Below are 22,181 nucleotides of genomic sequence, written 5' to 3'. Positions count from 1 at the left end.
TTGGCGTTTCAGTTTTGGTAGATTTTGTATGCAGTGTAGTGGCTACTATTTCCCACTCAATTCTTAGTCAATAATTTAGTTCAACACTGTGTAAGGTTATGTAAAATGTAACTGAGCAGACAGTCCACTGCGGACCCATAACACGCTATAAAAGCTACAATTTTCTCTGACCCAGTCACCTCCATCAAAATTTGGTCCTTGTCCAACTTTTTACATGTGAAACTTAAAGGTCTTATATTACACAAAACTGACACTTGTGAGCCATGTTATAATGCTGTTACCTCTGCAAAAACATATTTGGAATTGTGGTTTATTTCATTCACACATGTCTGAATAATCCTTTATTATTTATTATTGGTTTGCCTACATCTCCAAAGCTCAAAATGCATCGTTCCACCTTGTGATGTCATGTAGTGGTAGTTTTGAAGTTAACAGGTACTTTTACCTTTTACTTTTTCATTGGGGATTGGCAGTTCCAGATCTGTAATCATTCAAATGATTCCACCACATGACATCACAAAGTGGAACAGAGTGTTTTCTGCTTCTTAAAAATGCAGGGTTTGTGTGTGTTGTGGCCCAAAGTCAGTTAGTGTGAAGAAGAAGTCCAAATACTCCATTATTCCCTTTATTTGCCGTACATTCCATTTAAGACTTAAGACAGACAGACACTCTGCAACCCCAACTGCTACCAATTAACTGCTACTAATCCCTCTTAAATACTGTCCAAAGTGAAGCACAGTGCCACACAGTGGTAGGGAGTGTATATGGTGGCTACAGTGTGTTAAACATGTGTGAACATGTGTGAATGAAACTAAATATGTCCAGGTATGTTTTTATATATGACCCCTTTCAGTGCCAAACACTGGGACCATAAGACAACTTCTGAACCTCATATTAAGCACTTTCAAATCTAGGCCACAAACCACATATTGCCATAAAGGATTAGTATCTTCTTTTTTTCTAACCTTAACTTAAATTCTAATTCTACAATTTCCCATCTTTACTAGTTACACAGCCTTGTTTATTTCTTATATAAAGCGTGAAATTCCTCAAGAAAAAATAAAATAAAATAAAATAAAAAACCTTGTAATAATTACTGTGCTACAAATAATAGACCACCTGAGGTCAAACCATTATCTCCTTTGTTTCGCTTACTATATACAGACATTGCATTACTGGCTGTACCTGTATATTCACTCCACTGTAGTGCTGCAGCTATGAAATCTCAGGCCAAGAGTTCACTGTTTGATGTGTCCAACTGAAACACAATCTCAAGTCTCAAGTCTTTTTGAAACTCTCGGTAGACTTGACCTGCCCTTTTCTGGCCTTGTTTCATTTCTCTTTGTCTTCACTTTTGTCTTAATATTTCTTTCAAGCCTGAATTATTCCTCAGCCTGTCCGAAGGCACTGAGCGTCCATTACTCTCATGATTAATTAGCCAACTTGTAATAAAATATAGGTTTTAAATTTTCATGGTTCAAATTATGCAAGTTATACTTCTGAATGATATCTAATTTCATTTCCTTAGACGTAACATTTGAAAATATAGTTCTACATAAAAGGAAAAATGAAATGTGTATTTTTCGTCAGTTCATTACTAGTAAATTACACTTACACCTTCATCTACTCCACTCATTAACAGGTCTTTGTTGAAGGTTAAGGATAACTATAACTAATGCTTGTAATGGTGTTTTATTTCTTCTTTTTGAATAATAATCTGTGTACTGTATCAGATTGCTAAAATAAATGCATGTTTCTGCCATAATCTCATATTCATTGGGCTGTATACTCCTCTTTGCTCTGTCACTCTGGCCTATCTTCAGATCTATTCCCATTGAAAGTCCTGTGAATGTGTGTGTGTGCAGATCCGTCTGTATGCCCGGCCCGATGCCATCTCTAGTGGAGCGGGGGACTACGCTCTCCACATCACCAAGAGGCTCCTGGGATTCTACCAGGACTACTTCCAGGTCCAGTACTCCCTGCCCAAGCTCGGTAAGGCCTTTCACCTCTCTCTTAGCTGGCTGCTTTTTTGTTTTGAAGTTTTTGGAAGTTTTGTTTGTGATATTGAGAAAATAGTGGATGTTTTCTTTTTCTTCAAAATTCACAATGTTAACTTTGTGTGCAGTGTACCCAAAACAACTTTTTCTCTGACCACTTTAAGGAGGAGAGCCAAGACTCCCTTACCGAACATTTTCTATCTGCTTCATTAATCTGACAGGCAAGCAGAGGAGAGTGTTGTAGTTAAACTGGGGAACACTTTATATCACCTACACTATCATTAGCCTTAATAAAGTAAGAGCAAATACATAATTCATAACAAACAAATACTTTAGTATAGATGAAGATTTAAGTTTACTTTATTAAGTCCTACTGAATGAAGTCTTTGTTCATACTTAATTGAGGCAAATTTGAGAAGCATTTCAAAACATGTTTCAGGCAGTGAACAGATATAGTATTAGAAACAACTCACATTAAACATTTACATTTAAATAGTCAAAATTTGGAAATAGGAATAGTAAGTTACAGGAAGAAGAACTCCAAAGTGCCCCTGGTCTTTGTTATTTCCTGCTTTGTTTTCATCAAATCCACAGAGTGATTCTAATGTAAAAAGCACATGAATTGTATTATACTGGATTATACTTGCTCTATAAACAAATGTGGTATTTTTTGATGAAACTTTCCCACACATTGCTATGAATAAAATCCTCTTATTTATACTCGATCTTGAATTTAGATATTAGATAATATATACATGATAGTGTGTGGAGTTTCTGAGGGAGCTATTGTTGTGTTTTATGCACAATAGGAAAGAGAAAACAATCAGGGGGAGTTAAAATGAGTTGTCCATTAAAGAGAGTGGTTCAAGGAGCTGGAGCTGAGTTTGAGCTGAAGTGTCTCTGAAGTGAAACTGCTTTGAAGAGTTGCACAGAAACTCAAAGAACCAAAATGTCACTTTAACTTTGTTTTACAACTTGATTTATTATTGTGCCAACTTCAGGACAACCTTTTCAATTGTATTTCTGCAGCTCAAGATAACTGAGCAGCTAGGAGTTAATTTACAATCTAATGCCCATCTAAAATAAAGATATAGAGATTATGTGCATTGAAATAGGTGATCAAAGAGTGTCTGTGGCAATTATCTAGTGTGTCAGATGGAAGGCAACATTACCTGTCAGAATGACCATTTTAAACTATATACAAATGCAAATCACAATATGCACTACAAAAACTCAAATCCTGCTAAAATGACTTGAATTAAGAACATGTTATATTGATTTGAATACATTTTACATGACAAGGAAAATACCCTGAGTTACAGTGAAGATACAACAAACAACAAATCGTTATACTTACAATTTTGTTTCTTATTTTGTTTGACTTAATAATAATAATTAAAAAAACGAATCCATTGGTAGATAATTTTACCTGTCAATCTTGATTTGAATAATTGGAATTACTTTTGCAATATAAAAAGATGTACAATGTATAAGATGTAAAATATAAGCCAAAAAGAAATGCATTTAGTTGCATTTAATGATTACTGACCCATGACTTGCATCGCCGATATGCTCACATTAATCAAGCCGTTTTTAATCATTATTGGCTAAATGTTATTGACAGACTGTCATTTATTTAACTGCTCAGCTCTTTGTACATAATCACAAAATACTCTTCACCAGTAGTCAGCCTCTATATGAGCTGTAGCATCTTATAATACAATTTATTGCTAGTGTAGGCAATAATATGTATTCCAAGATCAATACTATTTATTCATTAATTTATTTCAGTTTTAAATCATACAAAATAGGCTGTATAAAATATTTGATGACTGGGGCATCTGGACAGACAAGTTCAATATTACTCTTGATGAATACACGTGTGTTAACCAACGTCTAACCTATATTTATATTCTTAGACTACTTATTCCTCTTTTGTTTTTTATTATCCATTGTTCATTCTGTACCCCAGCTCAGTCCCAGCAGAGTTAAATAAACCCTATAATCCAGTCCACACAACACATTTTCACTTTCTTTTCACACAGTGGCTGTTTCTGTTCTAATTGGCTGTGCTGTACACTTGTCCTGGTACAATCAATTATCCATGTCACAGCAGTGAACTGGCCCTCCTCTCTCCACGCCCCAAACCTGCTAATATGATCAGTGCGGCTCCTTATATTTCATCTGTCACCCTCTTCCTCCACTTCCTCCTCCATTCATCACATTAGGAATTCTCTTTGAGTTGCAGTTTCCTGTTTGTTCCATCATCTTAGATTAGCTCTGACATTTACTTACCTTCACTGACCTTTACACCAATATTAACTGCATTCACGACGGTCCGGGCTGTGCTGAGGCAGAGGTGGGTTCAGATGACCAGTAGACTCACCACATCTCTGGAGCACGCTGGCTGCAGGCACAAAGTGAGATTGTTGTTTTTAAGTCCTATAGGTTTTAAATGATATGTACTTTTTCCAGTATCTATCTTGAGCTTATTATTCACACACATCACAGTACAAGTGCACAGTTGCCAAAATCACATAATGAATATAAATGTTTTGTTGTTTAGAATTATTGTTTCCTTGTGGGTGCTGTAAAGATTCATATACTGTATATGTAGTGACTTGTAAAATTGTTTTTAACTTCTGCCAGCAGCATGTATCTTTCATCATATATAATGTTATTATGACCCATTATAATTCAATTGTCAGTTCTCTCATTATTTGAATGTAAAATAACATGTTTTTTTTTTTCTTGTTTGTGTTTATAGAACATCTCAAACAAATTACTGAGTCAAATTGCTCATGCTGTTTTTGACAACAGTAACTTGCATGAAAAAAGAATTTCATCTATTTTGAGTAATTGGAGATAGATTGGATAACATTCATTCTTTTCAGTAGAATAACACCACAACACAGGTGCATGTGAAAACAATTTGAGCTGATCGTCACCTGCTCCATAATTGTTTGTAACCTGTCATGTACAGGTGATCTTTTCAAATGAAGTTACATGTTCTTTGCATTTTACCCATATCTTTACAGCAGCAATTTGTCATAATAGATAATGGCTGAAAAGCTATGTACTGTATGTAGCAGGATGATCAATAGACTACAGAGTTGAACTGAATGGTCCACTGGACTCTCCACTTATCGAGGTTTGTGGTTGATTTTCACACTTTTTTTTTTTTTTTTTCATGCCGATAGCAACACTTTAAACAGTCAAAACCTAATTAAATGCAGTATACATTTTTGTTTACATTTATTTATTTATTATTTATTCATTTATTTATTTATTTAGAATAAATGTTTGTGTTTGTGTACATTTTAAAAAATGACATTTGTTTCATCATCTATTACACAAGTGATGAAAACAGGTCATTTACTCGGATACAGTTGTCATGTCATGGTCAGGTGAGGGTGTTGCACAATTTAGTGCACTTGTTTAGTTGTATTTTTCTCTTATAATCTCATCAAATCTTTGGAACTGGAGGTAATTAAATTTAAGAATGATGATATGATGAAAGCTCCATAGCCGTAAAACATGTAGTAAGGATTTTCTTGTGACTTTGTCTGAAATCTCCTCAGTCCTGTGAGCACAGTGACTGAATGCGTTCTTCCATTATAAATGTGCCATGAGTATTAGAGCCTTTTATGTGTGTAGACTCACATGAACATGGGTTTGTCTGTATGCACACGTGATACTGATGTTGACATCAGTCTTTAGCCTCTTGCAGGAGGTGTGTGTGTGTGTGTGTGTGTGTGTGTGTGTGTGGTCCGACAGCCTCCAGGCTCTGGGCTCCATCTGTTGTCATGCAGGGCATCAGGCTCCCCTGAGAGGCCCAGGGAGAAATGATGAGCGCAGAGTTAGATTTAAAGGGACAACACTAAAAGTGCTGCACACACACACATGCACACTTCATAACTACAGAATAATGGAGTTGTGAGTTGACCAGAGGCTGTTCTTTAGAGGCCCCTCTGTCTGTTGAGGGTCTTAATACCTCCACATCAGTGAGATAAATGCACACAGTTTGAACAGAACTGAAGCAGACTTAGTGGTAATGACTTTGACCCCTCATTTTCCTCCATTGTCATATTTCACATTCATGCACCTTTCATAGTGTGCTCCACTATATACACACCCTCGAGTTTTTTTTTGTGTTTTTTTTTAAGTTTCCATTTTTAACTAAGAAACAGATTATTTAGGTCACTGGGATAACCTTTACCTCTACTGTGGTCAAGTTCATGTGGAATAAATTGAAATCTTAGTAAAAAAAAAAAAAGACTTATTGCAGATTGCTGTGTTTTGAGTTAAATTGCTATTACAAACACTGGCTCTCATCATACAATTTCCTCTTGTTTGCAAACAGCATTTTGATGCACAAATAAGATTACTGTGCATGAATCATTATAAACTGTGAAGAGAGATCTATCATTCTTTTACAATTATGTCAAGTTATTGTGAGCAGTACTACTTTTAATAGAGATTCACCCTCCTCCCAAATCCTGTCTTCAAAGTTAACACGTTAAACTTGACACAGACTTATTTATTCCCAGGTTGTTTAGGGCAATGTTGCTGTGACTTTTAGCAAAGCTGAATAAATCTGTTTCTGTGTTGTTTCATAGTTCAGCGTGCAAAGGGTGATCTTCCCTAACAGATCCTCTGAACTACAGAACATACTGTATCCCTAACATTATGATCAGGCATTGTGTAGAGCTGCTTATGAGATGAGTTGTTTTATTTCATAGTAAAGTAACACATTTCCTCTTTATGACTCATATTATGGGCTCAAAGAGATAACTACTGGCTCATTTCTTCCAAAACAGCAGGTTATTGCTTTAAAAGAAGACGACTATCCACTCCAAGTACTTGTCATACCGTCCTATTCTTACTGCTTAAAATGTGGAGTATTTCCAAGTCTTCAAGGAATTTTATTTTAATATGTTAACAATAAAATATATATTAAAAGATATAAAGTCTAAATCCACCCATTCCTCACCTATAAGCACAATTATTGCCCTGGTTGGGTTTGGGGCTTGGGCAAGTTTGTTAAAAGCTTAATATGCATCTCATTCTCTCCTGCACAGTTGATCAAATAAAATGTAACAGCTAAAAGATAACTCATAAAATGTCTGCTGTAAATGTTTATGGTTACAGGATTTGGTTTGCTGGGTGTATGTGGATGCATAGATTACAATAGTCCTGTTACAGTATAGTTGATATTCTTGAACACTCGCAAAACAATCTATTTTATATTTGACGTGACTAACAATGCAATTTCAAAAAGCACTGTGGATAATTTGTGTGCTCTACCTTTCATTCTTTAGACAAGTGTTTCTCAAACTGTGGTACATTACTTACTACTTATTTCTATTTTATTACTTATTTCTATTTTATCTTATTTGATTTGATTTTTACTTGTACATACATTTATATAATTATGCCTTATTTGACACCAGTTTCTTGCTGTTTTTGCTGCTTATTTTTGAGTGTATTATTGACATTTATATTTTTCTCTTTGTTATTATAATATATGGTGACGTGTGAGCTGCTGTGTAGTAATTTTCCTTGTGGATCAATAAAGTTGGTCTAAGTCTATAGGTCTATGTGCTATGTAGGTCTAGGTCCTCCACGTTTCTAATATTTGCTTAATTTAGAATCAATTTTGTCTACTTTTTGGACCTTGTTTAGCCCTAGTTTAGCCCCACCTAGTTGAGATCTCAGAAAACTAAATATTTTTTTACGTGGACTTGGTGTGATAAGTTTGAGAACCACTGTTGTAAACTGACCCCACTGAAAAATGGGAAATTATGTTACAATAGGGCAGTTCTTCTATGATCTACTGTGTATTTAAGATGACTGTGCATTGAAGTTTATCTATATATAACACCAGAAAATAAATACCTGCACACCTTCTGTTTTGAGGGGGATGGACCCTGAGGACGGAGCACTGGAGGCAATACTTAAACTTCTCCCTTTAAAGTTTAATTCTGAGCCAGAATAAATGACAAGTGCGACAGAGCATACAAAGTCCTCCTCACTCCTGTGTCTCCCCTGCTTATTCTTTTCCTGGATAAAGTTTGATATAGGCACCTCCTTGGGAGCTTCTCAGCAGTTTCTGTGTCCCAGCTTGGGACTTGTTCATCTTTTAGCTTCTTTTCCATTTTTGCGATAACTAAAGATACGATAACGTCCCTCCTCTTCCTCCTCCTTCGGGCTTCCATAGAATTCAAATGAGAATGCAGCAGTGGAGCAGAAATCTTGCTGGGGCTCAGGTGATACTAGTGTCAGGAGAATTGGACCGAATCTCTGAGTGCGTATGAACTTTTCTGTGTGCGTTCTCGCCAAGTGGACTAATGCGCTCTGTTCAGTTCTGACTCCATCTGGGCTCCATGGAGACACACAGGCAGCAGCAGCGCCCCAGGTCCAACACACACACACACACGCACACACACACACACACACACTTACAACACATGCACCTACAACTTCTCCTTGCATATCTTTTCATTCTTTTTTTCCTTTTCCCCTCTTTGTCTCTGGCTCTGTCTGTCATGTGCTTGCCTTAGGCCGACACATAACAACAGATGGAGTAAAGTGAAAGCCTCTGGTCGGAGCACACTGGCGCAGACACGCGTACAGTGCTACGGGCCAGTCAGCTGTCCGCCTGCTGCCGCCCTGCTCCACAGCATGTCAGACTCAGGCTCTTATTTAATAGCATTTAAATCAACTGTTTGGACTTGTTGTTTACTGGTTTTGCACAAGAGAAAGTTATCAAGGTTTTGGTAATGTCAGTTTAATTTAATTAGGGAATGAATACTTAGAATTGTAGAATTATAGCTGTTTTCAACAAGCTGGGTAATGTATTCTTAATGATATGATATCCATTATCTTAACTAGACTAAAGTTAAAATTAGTTACAAGCAAGTGATGATGAAAATTAATTTCCCAATTGTTTTAGAGCTGTTGAAGGCATTTTATCTGTATTTTGTTTTTATTATTATTATGAAACGTGAACAACAGTGGGTCACAAGCTATTCCTTATTTACCTTATGCATTATGGAAGCATCTTAATTATTCACTGTGATGAGTTTATAAGCATTTTTCACAAATTTCAGAGGCCAGAGCAGAGGATTTCCATCACTGTAACAGACATAAAGTAGCATGCTAACTAGGACCTGACTGATTTTTGGATTTTTTTGTGGCCGATACGATACAGATAAAAGCTGATATATTTGATGATGTAAAAATTTACTGTAAATCTTCAATTGACTATAAAACTTAGATCTGGCTCTACTCTAAATTGGGTTTATTTAGACTACATTTACTGTTATTCTGCCTCTTTACAGTCATATTTACAGACAGTAGGTCGGCCTGATGGCAAATTTTGCATGACATTCTAGCCAGTAAAGAAAGTAAGTAAACTACTATTAGCCTGTGTGCGCTGCGGTAATAATTGTGCGTAAATGCCAATCATTCACAACTCTGTTCACAACTCATTTACATGTCAATGCATGTCTAGTAACATGTACAGTAAATAGTCACTTAAAAAAAACAGGCTGTTTATGTGCCGTAGCTAATCGCTAACCAATGACAAAGAACCAAAAATAGCTTCAGAACTGACACATTTGCAACATTCACACAGGCTCCTCTCAGTCACTTTTATTTATAGTGGATAAATGGATCAGACCACAAGAGCATTTAAAGCAGCACCTCAGTGGCCACGTTTATATTATATTTTTTATTCCATATTAATTAATTTGGAATTAAATTATTCTCCTTCGAGTTTACATGGAAATAATAATTCTGAATTAAGATTTACATGGAACATGTTAAATCCAGCTATGGTGAGTATTCTTCTGTCTTTACTGCCGTTGCACGATCTCAGAGCTTCTGCTCCAGGCTGATGTGCAGTGAGTTGTGTAAAGTTCTAGGCTACATTCTGCTGTTTTATGAGCTCATGATGATAACTTGGGATGAGGATGGTCTGCGGTGTTAACGGGGAAACTCTGTACCTTTTGCAATTACATAGGCAACGGGAAACAGAGATTTGGGGACACAAACATGATACAAACTTTTTTCACTATATTGCAGTCGTCGTAATTTAATAATTTTTTAAGCGGAATAAACATGATCGCAGAATTAATTAATTAATTCTCCTTTAAAATCAGAATAAACCATTCACTTAATTCAGATGTAAGTTTAATTCTGAAGAAGTTTAATTCCACATAATCATTGGGAATTAAGTGTTTACATGTTCTTTTTAAAGCGGAATTAGTTTTTATTCCGAATTAGATTATTTTTAGTTGGAATTAACACTCTCATGAAAACAGGGCAAGTGTTGCACACATGGATCTTGTAAACAAGCACACGTGAGTGACATGACTTTGGGGGTGCGTTCAGGGGCAGTACGGCATCATGCACACAGACAAATGACTCCTCTGATAAATATTTATGCAGTGCCTCATATTAGAACATTTATCTGTCTGTAAATTGGATTAAAGCTCCTAAGCTTTATAACAAGATATAACATGTCCATGTGGACTATGTATTAGCAAGATGTAGGCCGATAGCTGATATGTCTCCAAGTGCCCATATCGGCCGATAATATCGGCCAACCGATGATCAGTCATGCCCTAATGCTGACAGTACACTTTCTGATTATCAGAAAAAATGCTTTATAATTAGATACTGATATTACACCGCAAGCCTATTTTGACCCGAAGAGCTACTTATACAATATATTTGTACTGGGGCAAGTCATATTTTGCTCATATACTTGGGAAACAATCAGGAACAGGGCCTTTAACCATTATTTTACCATTTCATTTTGAAACAGTCAAGTAAAAGACTGTACATGAAAGCCTCTGCAGTGGCTTCTGCTTTTAAAGTTCTGTTTTTAATCAACACAGCCATCACATTTATGTAGCAAATTCACACAAATACAATTCTGAGTTTTGTGCTTAATAAAACTTTACAGTGTACCATTTTGGTGAAACCTATACTACATTATAAAGAATGGACCTATTACGTCTTAGATTTTATTGAGTTCAGATCCAGCTTACAGCAGCAGGAAGCTTTCTCCTGGACCCTATCTGTTTCTCAGTGTTTCACTTTCAATCGAGGCAATTTTACTTATCAACTTAACAGGCCTAATTTTCTGGAGCATCAATAGGCTTTAATAATCTACTTTTCTTTTGCCCCACATCCCTAAGTAACCAGATGACCTGCTTTCTACCTTCTTCTGCCTTCTTCTGTGCGGTAATTCCACTGCAATATAACAGAAAAAACATGCAAGTTTAAACTATAAGGCCGTGAAGAAATTAAGTTCAGTGAAATGGCTTTATTAGCTTATCTCAGAAATGCTCTTTGAATAAAATGATTGTCGTGTTCTTTTGTCCTATGAGCTAGTGTTTTACTATCCATTTATCAATGTTGTTTTCCAGTTGACGTCCTCCATTCACTGGCTGTCATTTATGTCCAGTGGAGCGCTTTCTCTTGGTCTTTTTGTACTGTTTAACTGTGAGCTTCCTGTTCCAGTGGCCAGTTTTGTGCCGCCAGCCCCAGAGCTGTAGACTAAAAATGAATGGAGATCTTATCACTATTATCTAGTCTGAAAGTGTTTTAGCTACCATTTTGCTCCGTGACCTCCGCAGTGGAAGGTAATTTGGGGGTCTAGGATGGGGTTGGGAGGGCGGGATGGATGAGCAGCGGGTCTCTTTAGGACACTGCCTGTGTTTCAAAGCTCTTTGGGAAATAGCCAGAGGTGAGGAATTTCTATCCAGCTGCAACTAAAGCAGGAGCCTGGCGCGACACGGAGTCAGGAGGGAGTTTAAAGGGATTATTACCAAAGAGCACGGGGATGACAGCATTGCGAGCAGCCACCCGCGTCTCTGATGGCCAAGTGATAGTGAAGCAGATCACATGAGACAACTGACCAGAGAACATCTCCATTACTCTTTTCTCTTGTCTCTTATGTGCTCTGTGAATGCAAGCAGCTGAAAAAGGAAGTGACTGTTTTTAATTAATTACAGCTGGTTGTGTTACTGCAGAATGCATAGTATGATACAAAGATTTATGATAGTGCTTTTTATGTAACTTATAGGAAAAGTGAGCTATCATTTTCATGTGAAGCAAAACATTTTGTATTAACAGCACTTAATATAATACTGGCTCCAACCTTTAATTTTTATTATTTTTAAGGTGAAAATCAATTGTATATTTTGTAATAGAGAAAAAGATTCATAGAGGTGTGACCAACTGCCCCCTTGTTCTTTTACTTTGACAAGAAAATCAATTTTACCATTTAATGCTCCCAGCACAGCCATCTAATCCAACAAGAGGAGTTCTCATAGACAAGACCATTCATAATTACTGTCTTTTTTACTCTTCAGTGTTCCCACTGCGAACGGTAACTCACATAAACATTCAGCTTATTAACACCACCAGCTGTCACAGTCCATCCCACAGTCACTGTCCCCCCATTCTGCTGCCCTTAATAACATTAAGGGAATCATTCAAGTGTAATGTGTTTCATTCTGAACCCCCTCAAATATTTCAAGAGGCAAATCTTTCCCAATGGAAGCTTCCAATTAAATACAAAATTAACCCTAGCAACATAGTTCCAGTTAAAAAGGTGTCCTTGGTTAGTGGCTATGACTATTTTCTATTTGTTGTAGAATAAATTGGAGTAGCCCAAGAGGAAGAGGCATTTAGCTGTAGTTCTAATGCAGGAGAACCCGAGACATGGGCCCTCAAGACATTATATATATAGATATTGTTCATTCCAGTCCAGTCTGGCTATGCTTCCTTTTTAGGGCGTATTATACCTTTGATGATGTTTTTGCATTTGCATCCAATTACATTACCTAAATCAGATGTTAGAAAATAGTGACTCTTACTTGAGTTGTAGTTTCCCCAAAATACCTTTTACTCTTTCTTGAGTAATTTCTTGGACCACCTTTTCATATATAGATAGAATATATTGTTACGACCCAGCTCGTTTGGGGTGAGGGAAGTAACAAGAATAAAACCAAGATGTAAAATGGAATAAATTAAGTAATGTTTAATTAACAGGAGTGTAAAGGTAAATTAACAAAACACTAAAAATATACAGAAAACAACCTAAACTAAGAAACAGAACAACAGAATAAACAGAGTTTTGTGCCAGAAAAGGGGTCACGCAGGCTTACACAAAAACGAGTGGTAAAACTTAGGGACACACACTAAACTAAAACACAAGTTCCCCAAATTAAACCACATAAGCCCACAAACAGAATCGAGTGACCAAATCAAAAAAGGCACAAAACAGAATGAGACTAAACTACATACACGAAACCAAAATGGCAGACTGGCCACCAAGGCCAGCAGCCCCAAACAGGTGCTGGCAATCTTCTTAAATAGGGGGAGGTGGCTGCAGGTGAGGTGGGCGTCAACTTGCTCCACCAATCACAGACCAGGACTCCTGCAGCAGGAATCAAGAGAACTCTGCAGAAATATTGCAACTAAGGCCTGGGGCCGTAACAATATATAGAAGTCATATCATTGTGAAGTAACAGTACTCTTACTTGAATACAACTTTTGGCCACTCCCTCTGGGTTACAAATCTTCCCTATTTTCAAAATGTCTCCATGACTCAGACTAGACCCACATGCGGACAATAGTGAATGATTACCAGAGTATTAACTCTGGATTGTGGAGAGAATTTTCAGATTTATGCATAAAAAAAAACTTCACTAGAGACAACTGAGCAAATGACAGGCTCTTTCTATCTCATGCTGCCTCACAGTTACAGAGTATAGCTCACAAAGACAGACAGTGCAGTGATTAAATGTCTCTAATTGGTGCTTTTAAAGACAAAGAGTAGACAGCTTGTGAAGCTGGGGCTGCTATTTTAATGTCACTTCCAGTCGAGGAGCGAGCTCATTATGCAAGTCATATACAGGCGCCTGTGCACTTATTTATGTAGTGTTTGTGTGTGTAGGAAGGTATCTATACCATTGTGGGGACTAAAGTAAGTATACCCATTACATTATGGGGACGTGCCTCACTTATAGGGGCAAAAACATCTGGTTTCAATGACATAAATCTAGGGCTGGGTGATTGGGGGAAAATAAATACCCTCATATTGATTGATCTTGATTTTCCATTAGATTCTATTTAGTCGTTTCAAAAACAAAATAAAAATGGCTTTTAGTATTGATTTCATGAACATAAACAACAACAGACTTTTAATCTGGGCCATTTAATGCAATAAAAAATAAAATAAAATAAAATAAAATAAAAAAATCTAATTTCTTCTTAAAGGTGCATTGTGTAATTTTTCTTTTTGATTGTCCATCAAATGCTTTTATTTAGTTTAATTTTCTTTTATTGGAATGCCCCTTGTTTTGGTGCCTCTAAGTGAATATGGCGATGTTACTGGGACTAAATATTGAGGTAGATAATGGGGACAGTTAAAGAAAATAAATTTTAAAATTAGTTGAATCCAATAAATTGATGTCTATTGTATGGTTGTAGCGAATTGAGTTTTCCAAATAAAATACAGCGATGAGTTTGGTATGGGCATTTAAGAATAAATCTAGAGTTAAAGAGAACATTGGTTTGAGATATATATCTTGTGTATTTTGATAAATTGTATCAGCATAGTCAATGATGGGTAAAACTATTTGAGTAATAATTTTCTCTATGGAGATGTTATTGTTTTGTATGGAATGCTTCACATTAAATCAGGTCAAATCTGTGAAATGCCTGTTTTTTGAGCTATAAAACAACCTGTAATTTAACAAATGCAAGGTAGAGCAGTTTAATGTCATACTGTGGAACATACTAGACAGAGAAATGAAATAGCTATTGAAACAAGCAGGTGATGGACCTCCAACAAAGAAGTTACATAATGTATCTTTAAATCCTCCATCTGCTCCAAAACACATACTTTTGTTGACCTCTCAATTCAAAAACCCCAACCATATAATTAACTATTAGACATAACAGAATCTCAATCTCTTGACCTTTCGATGAGTTGCCCAGCCCTACGTAAATCCTTCATTATTAGATCAACAACATAGTTTATATTTCAGATATGGATTAAGAGAGATGAAGGTTAGGCATTAGGTTAAGGTTAAACAAGTAGTAACTATAGTTAAGAATAGGATCAGTCTCCAGAAGATGAGAAGAAAACCCAACAAAGCATAAGAAGCTAAAAGATTGCATTTGATGGGAGGCAGAGTGTATGGCAGGTGTACTGTTGCATGCAAAGGGTGAGTGAGGTACGGTTCACCTGAGGGACGTGGATCGATGCTCAAATCGACTGGTCTTAGGCTGATCCTCCATCTATGCGCTGTAATGAGGCTGCATGGGGTTTCAAAGTTTTTAAACACTTTAATGGATGTCTTCTCAGCTGTGACGGAGGCCCCTCCACACACCAGCAGCTATTGAACCATTATTATGCTTTATTTACTGCAAGATATGGGCTTAAGTGTTTGATCTCATTTTATTATCATTTCAAATGTTTTACTCAATGAATGATTCTTAAAAATGTATTCAGAATATACAATAAATAAAAGGTGGTAAAAAGTCAAGAAGACCTTATAGCCAGTACATTTTACGAGACAGCAAGGCAAAGATCCATGGAGAGTATCAGCTTGGTCCAACTGTTTAACTTTTTGTCTGTACTGTTTTTTGTTTTGTGTTATGGTATTTTTATTTGGTTACATTATATAAAAAATACTTAAAAATTAACATTAGAATTATTTGTAAAAAATTGAAAGTTGTAATGAAAGCATTTAGTTTAGCATATTCTAGATCGTTTTTAAATTTTTTTTTATCACACATACTGGGGCAGTTTAGCCAGGTTGGCGCCACCCAGTGCCTCTGCTTAATTTCATATCTCTCCAGCGACTATCAGAATACACTAGACGTTTGCAAGAACCCAGGAAGCCATACATTCTGTATTGGCAACGTTTCCCGAGATCGAGGATTTAAAGCCACAACAAAGAGAATGTTTGGTGAATTTCATCAAGGTGAAAGACGTTATTGCCCTTCTTTCTAAGGGATTTAGGAAAAGCTTAATATACTAGTTAGCCCAATTAGTGGCACATTACATACATCACGACCAAATAGCAGTCATTGGTTAAATAAAAAACGTACCCGCCTACCACTGAGCGAACGAATTCTAACGCTGCGAGGTCACACAATTTCTATGAAGTGAAACAGGCTGATGCGTCAGGATAGGGGCAGTTAGCACCAAACTGCAATTTCCATTGCTTTAATCTAAGAACTGAAAGCTCATAAACACTTTAAACTGATTTAACACTAATTTGGCCAGTTAATGCATTTTTCCTTTGGAGTTCACAATTGTTTACATTAGAACCAATATGACAGCAGGTTTTGTAACATGTATGTATGCAGTTTCAAAGTGACTGCAGACAAAGAGGTAGAATATGAAGGAGAACAACCAAACTATAATAATAAACTTTAACCTGAGTATTTTCTGCCATTAACCAACAACCACAATTCATTTGATTATCATATACTGTTCTAGATCATGGAATAGTTTTTGTGTTTGTATTTTTGCCATCCTCTGAAATTCCCAGCCCCTAGTCTGGAGTCTGCGGTCTGTTCATCTCGTCCACTGGAGCTGAACTGGCGGCTGAATCACAACTCCAGGACCTTAGATGTGTGTCATGGTAACCATACTAATACCTGTGGGCAGGGGAGAGTGGGGCGGCTCGGTTGGTGGCTTGGCAGTATGTCGACTTTCACATGCATCACAGGCTGAGCACACATGTTTCTATATGGAGTTCTGTGCTTGTCTGGAACCTTCACTTGTTCACTCCTTCAACCTAAGAAGAGAATTTAATAAGAATACACATTTATATATGAGAGGATATCTGAGCTTCAATAATGTAAACACATGACTTTAAAAGTGTAGGCCTACCATTGTATTTGTAGCGAAGTATCTTGTTAACATGCCAGCTTAAATGTTGCTTCAGTTGCTTTTTGCTCTGCTATAATTAGAGTGTTTCATGAATGTGTAATTGTGTGATCACCGTAAGATGCAGAATCGCTGTCACTTCTCTGACAGCCTACCCCAGACAAACTGCTGTGAGCATGTGAGCAGGTAGAACCACAGAATATAACTGAGGTGTGAATGAAAGATTAATCTAATTCTAAAAGCACTCTTTAGATAATTAAAGATGAAAGCTATTTTTAACATCTAGACCTTTGCTGGTTTGATATCATGTATCTCGTGATTCAAATAGTTTCAGCATAATGAAAACTGCACATCAGTGCTACTTCTGCATATCGAGCTATAGCAAAGTACCAAACATGGAACCATAAAGGGTACCATTCCCAAACATGGAAAGCTGTAAGCCAGGGGTTTGTCCAGTGTGAGTGCAAACATTCACACTGTGCTTGTGGTGTTCGTGCGGTTTATGTTTTTTGTCATGTACCCTGTCATGTACCATTTTACCCTGTAAAATGAATGAATAAGCACCATCACGAAACACATTGCAGATCCATGTTTAACTTGAATAAGTGACAGAAATTTTGAAGCCTCTTGTGTCCTGTTGTCTTTGCAGCTCCACACTGTTGTTTAATCCAAAACCTAATGGAGTGTGTGTCACTACACAACTTATATCTGGGTACTATATTAAGGTGTTTTTTTGTTTTGTTTAGTTTTTTTAGCACTTAGTGTTAACCGTGTCTTTGTGTGTGAAGGTGTGAGTGTGAGCCACAGAACACTCTAAACTCCGCCCACCCAGGCACCAGCTGTGCAGAACTTTCATCTTTACAATATCTTTCTAACACATCTCCGGGGTGAACTGCCATTAAAATTGCTTTAGAATTAGATGCAGTCTGGTTTTGTCACTATGAGCAGCTATTACATTGCCTGGGATCTAGAATACATACTTTATGAATACTTTACAAAGATGTGAGTCTGGTCACCAGTGAATCTTCGCAAATTCAAATGGGTGTGATTGATAGGGGCATGCACTGTCCGTCCATGTCAAGACAAATATGGCTGCTTATGAGAAAAAAATAAATACATAAATAAAGGAACAAAATATAACAGAGAACTGAAAACAACAACTCATTTCAATGAGTGAGGTGAGTTCAGGGGTGAGAGAAATTGGGTTTTATTTCTAAATGACAGGTGACCAATGAGCTCCTTTGTTTCGCATGTGTCACTGAAAAAAACAAACCTGATTGCATGAACATGTTTGTTTCTGGCTTGAGATGCAACTGAGGGTGTGGGGACCAGACTGATATCCCTCTGTATTAAAAAAAATGGGTGGGAAAATTTTGCTTCACAATGAAATTTGGATATAATCCCTTTTTCCTATTACTTCAAATTATGTACTTTGCATAACTAAAAGTGAAGAAATCATAAATACACACAGTTTAGCTAGATTTGCAGATGTCTTCTCCTTCATCCTTCTCTGGACTGCACAGGCCTGATATAGAACCATCCTACATGCAGGATTCAGTTTAGAGTTCGATGGCCTAACCCCAACTCACTGACCCAACATCTGTTACCACGGCAACAACATCCCACTCACTCCACATTCATCTCCTCCCACATCTCCTCAATTCAAATTTTCTTTATTGGCACTAATCTTATGGTTCTAACAGCCAGTTGTCTTTGAGTTAATTGTCTTCTCATAGCTGCAGATACTTAATTATGATGTGTGTAGGAGATGAGAACGTACTTAAATGTTTCAGAAAGGTCTAATTAAGCTGCTTTTAGCTCACTTTGCATCTCTGTTACAGCAGCCACTGAAAAACTTTTGGCAATCAGTAGTTTCTTGTTAAATGTGACACAAAGAGACTCATTAAACGTCATCTCTGTAAGAAGGATGGTGTTTTAACATTGTTGTTTTTTTGATGATCACTATATAAAACAATTATAATTAACGCTATTACGGACAGTTTTTTCATATCAAGTCTGTAGCTCAGTATTTGTGTGTTATTGTGTGTTAAAAAGTTATAGGTTAGGTTAGGTTAGTTAAGGTTATAGATGAGTTTACATATGGGCCGTAATTGTATAGATCAATAAGGTAGTGTCAGAAATTAAAATGAGTATGCGACTTGGAGTTAAGAAAAGGTGAAATTAAACAACATTGCCATGATAACATTATAACTGTTATGCTGTGCAACTTTTCTGGATGGTCTACCACCAACTGGTTGTCAACATGAAGATTTTATTGCTTTGTTTATAATGAGTATGGCATTTACATAGGAATGCACTGACCCAGCTTTTTCAGTTCTGATACTGATATTGATACTATGGCTTTAAGTATCTGGTGATGTCTGATATTAACCTATACCAATATAGGGACTGAAAATGACTCTCAAACACAGTTTACCTTTTACAAAACGTGTCTAGTTATGTTATGTAACTGTTTTTATCCTTCACGTAACTAGAGAATAGCTTTGTGTGACTACAAGTTCAAACACTGATGAGACACCCTGGGCCTACAGTCAGTAAATACTCTCATTGCATTAAAGAACAAACCAGGATATCGGCTGGACCATCATGGATACCCAATCAAGCTAATTTCGGGATCAGCGCTCCCCTACATTTAAGTTATCTATCTCCATGGAAACAAGGTGACAAACCCTCCACCAGAAAAAGACACATAGGGCACCTTTAATATCCACACACATTAATTATGAGTGCTCAATGGATGGAGCATTTACAGTTGTGTATACAACACAGCACAGGCCCTGTCATTTAAAAGCACTGTACAGTAAGTCATACAAACACAAATTGTCCTTAAATCCCCTTATTAGGCATTTTGGGCAGTTTCCCTGTTTGCTGGTGCCCCATGTGGTCGCCCATTAACTCCCATTTTGTGGCTAAATGAATGAATTAGGACATGTGACCAAATTGGGACATGGACTTGGAAACGTGTGTGGGTACAGGACAAGACCAGAGTGAGAGCAAATGAGCAGTTTAATTGTCTCATTAAAACATTTTGATAAAATTAAACAGGGTCATTACATTGAGACATACTATATACAGTACAGCACAATTTCTGCTGTACTCTCACATCCCATTTCTTCCATTGTATTCAAACTCTGGCCTATTTCCTGAAGCTCCATTAAATATAACAGATAACAACATAATAATTGTCAAATGTTTGGGGGTTGACCTGAGGTGCATTAAGGCTAGTGGTGAATAGTACAGGACAGGACTATTTGAGCTTCACACATGTGTTGGTAAAATGACAGAACTGGTTCAGCCCACAGCTCCACTCGTGCACACGGCCGGACAGCACTTCATCCCTGGGCTGACATCTTCATAATGAGTCACATTATTAGCCCCGAGGATGGACACACAATGGAGGATTACCTTAATAAGTGGATTAAATCACACTTAATCTCTGAATTAAACGTCACAGATGACACTTTTGTGCTGCAGATTTATAATATCCCCAGTGTTCAGGGATAAGGGCATGTCATCACGGACTTGAACGGAGCATTTTCCTCTGTTAAAGGGGACATATTATGCAAAATTGAGCTTCATGAGCTTTTAACCAGGTTATAATCGTTTCCCATCATCATTAGCTTCCTCAAAATTGTATTTTGACGGATTCATGCATGTTTGAGTTAAGGTTAATGTACACTTTATTGTCCCCATAGGGACATTTGTCCTATTCATTTGACCCATCCTTCAACAACCTGTCAGGAGCAGTGGGCACTATGCCTAGGGACCCTTTTCTGTTGAGATAGGTCAGGACTACCTTAGCTGGAGGACTTTACCTATGTTTGGGTTGATGGGGGAAAAACGAAGTGCCCAGAGGAAACCAGACACAGGAAGAAACATGCCAACTTCTCACAGAAAGGCTCCGAGTTCTTGTTGTGAAGTGTGAGTTCAAATAGACACTGTGTTGATGAGTAATCCTGTATTCTCAAGGTATTTAATAGCTGTAAAAGATGGTTTTCATCTTATAGCATGGCCATTTAAAAAGTAAAAACATATTTTAAAAATATGTTAAAACTGCTGCTTGGTACGCTGAAATGGCACTATGAAGACCCAAGGCTTCACAGCTTTAAACAGTCAATGGTCCTGTTTCTATTAGGCTTTTTTAGATCAATATTAAGGTTAACAATGAACAAATGTAAAATTATGATCTACATATACAGTTAAATTCTAAATACCAGAGAAAATTAAATATATCTTCATTAAGCTATGTGGAACAAAGACAAGCATGTGAAACAGGTGCATGCAGGTTGGAACTGGTGCAAAAACTGAGCGTGGAGACGAGTGATATCATAATTTCAGCCAAAATAAAATGTGAGGACAGTGATGAGGCTGGCTTTGGTTTAAAGAGAGTCAGAAGAGGTAGTATTAAAGAAAAGAAACACAGCTAAAAGTAACAGAATGTTGTTTAGTATTAAAGCATGAGTATGATTCAGGCTGTAGGAACTTGCATCTTTAATTGTATTTATGTACTCTAAGTGAAAAGAGGTTATTACAATAGTATAGCTTATACTATGTGGACTACGTTATATTGTCTGCTGTCTATTTTGTCCTAGAAACTGTTTGACACTACTTCAATGCAACAGCTTTATTAAACTAAACAAGAAAAAGTTAAAAATATAGAGAGAAAACACACATCGAATAATTCATTAAATAACGAGTGTTTATGAATGTTTCTAATCCTATAAACCAGTCTAATTAATTAATTATCTTCCATATATGTCCTGTCTCTCTGTACTGTGTTAGTGTTTGAAGTACATAATTTATGACTACAGAGAATGTTTCATTCGAATATAAGAAGGCACAAATCCTTAATGGTTGTTTTAATAATGCTGGATTTTCCTCTCTTTTCTAATTAAGCATCCCCAGCTAATTATTTAAGTCAAGTGCATAATGTGACTGTCTGAAAGAGAATGTTATGCATAAATCTGTGACTTAAATAGCTGTTTTAATATTAGGAAAGGTCTTTTAAAGCACTCTACCCAAGTCAATTCACTGAAGACAAATGTGATTTACACAAGAGGTTGTTGCTTTTATGAAATATTTTGTATAATTTTACTCATCAAATTAGCAGCTATTGTGATGTGGATTTTTTTTTTTTATTTAATCTAGACCAGTTTGGTTCACAAAAAAATGAGCATGCAAATCACGCATTCCCTTCACCAACGAGACAAAACATTATGGGTACAAATCGTCAA

General features: G+C 36.7%; 1 protein-coding gene across 1 annotated transcript in view; it reads left to right on the top strand.

The window, feature by feature from the left end:
* LOC110161508 (thyrotropin-releasing hormone-degrading ectoenzyme) overlaps window positions 1-22,181 on the top strand; it is a 116,413-nt gene that overhangs the window by 32,254 nt on the left and 61,978 nt on the right. The window contains exon 4 of the mRNA XM_020926255.1: window positions 1,866-1,992. Within this exon, the coding sequence (XP_020781914.1) occupies window positions 1,866-1,992 (127 nt within the window). The remainder of the gene's footprint in view (window positions 1-1,865; window positions 1,993-22,181) is intronic.

This window comes from Boleophthalmus pectinirostris, unplaced genomic scaffold (assembly GCF_026225935.1).
Source record: "Boleophthalmus pectinirostris isolate CB_2022bp ecotype Guang Dong unplaced genomic scaffold, ASM2622593v1 HiC_scaffold_18, whole genome shotgun sequence".
Classification (NCBI taxonomy): domain Eukaryota; kingdom Metazoa; phylum Chordata; class Actinopteri; order Gobiiformes; family Gobiidae; genus Boleophthalmus; species Boleophthalmus pectinirostris.
Note: the sequence above shows the minus strand (reverse complement) of the source record. Positions and strands in the feature narration are given on the sequence as shown.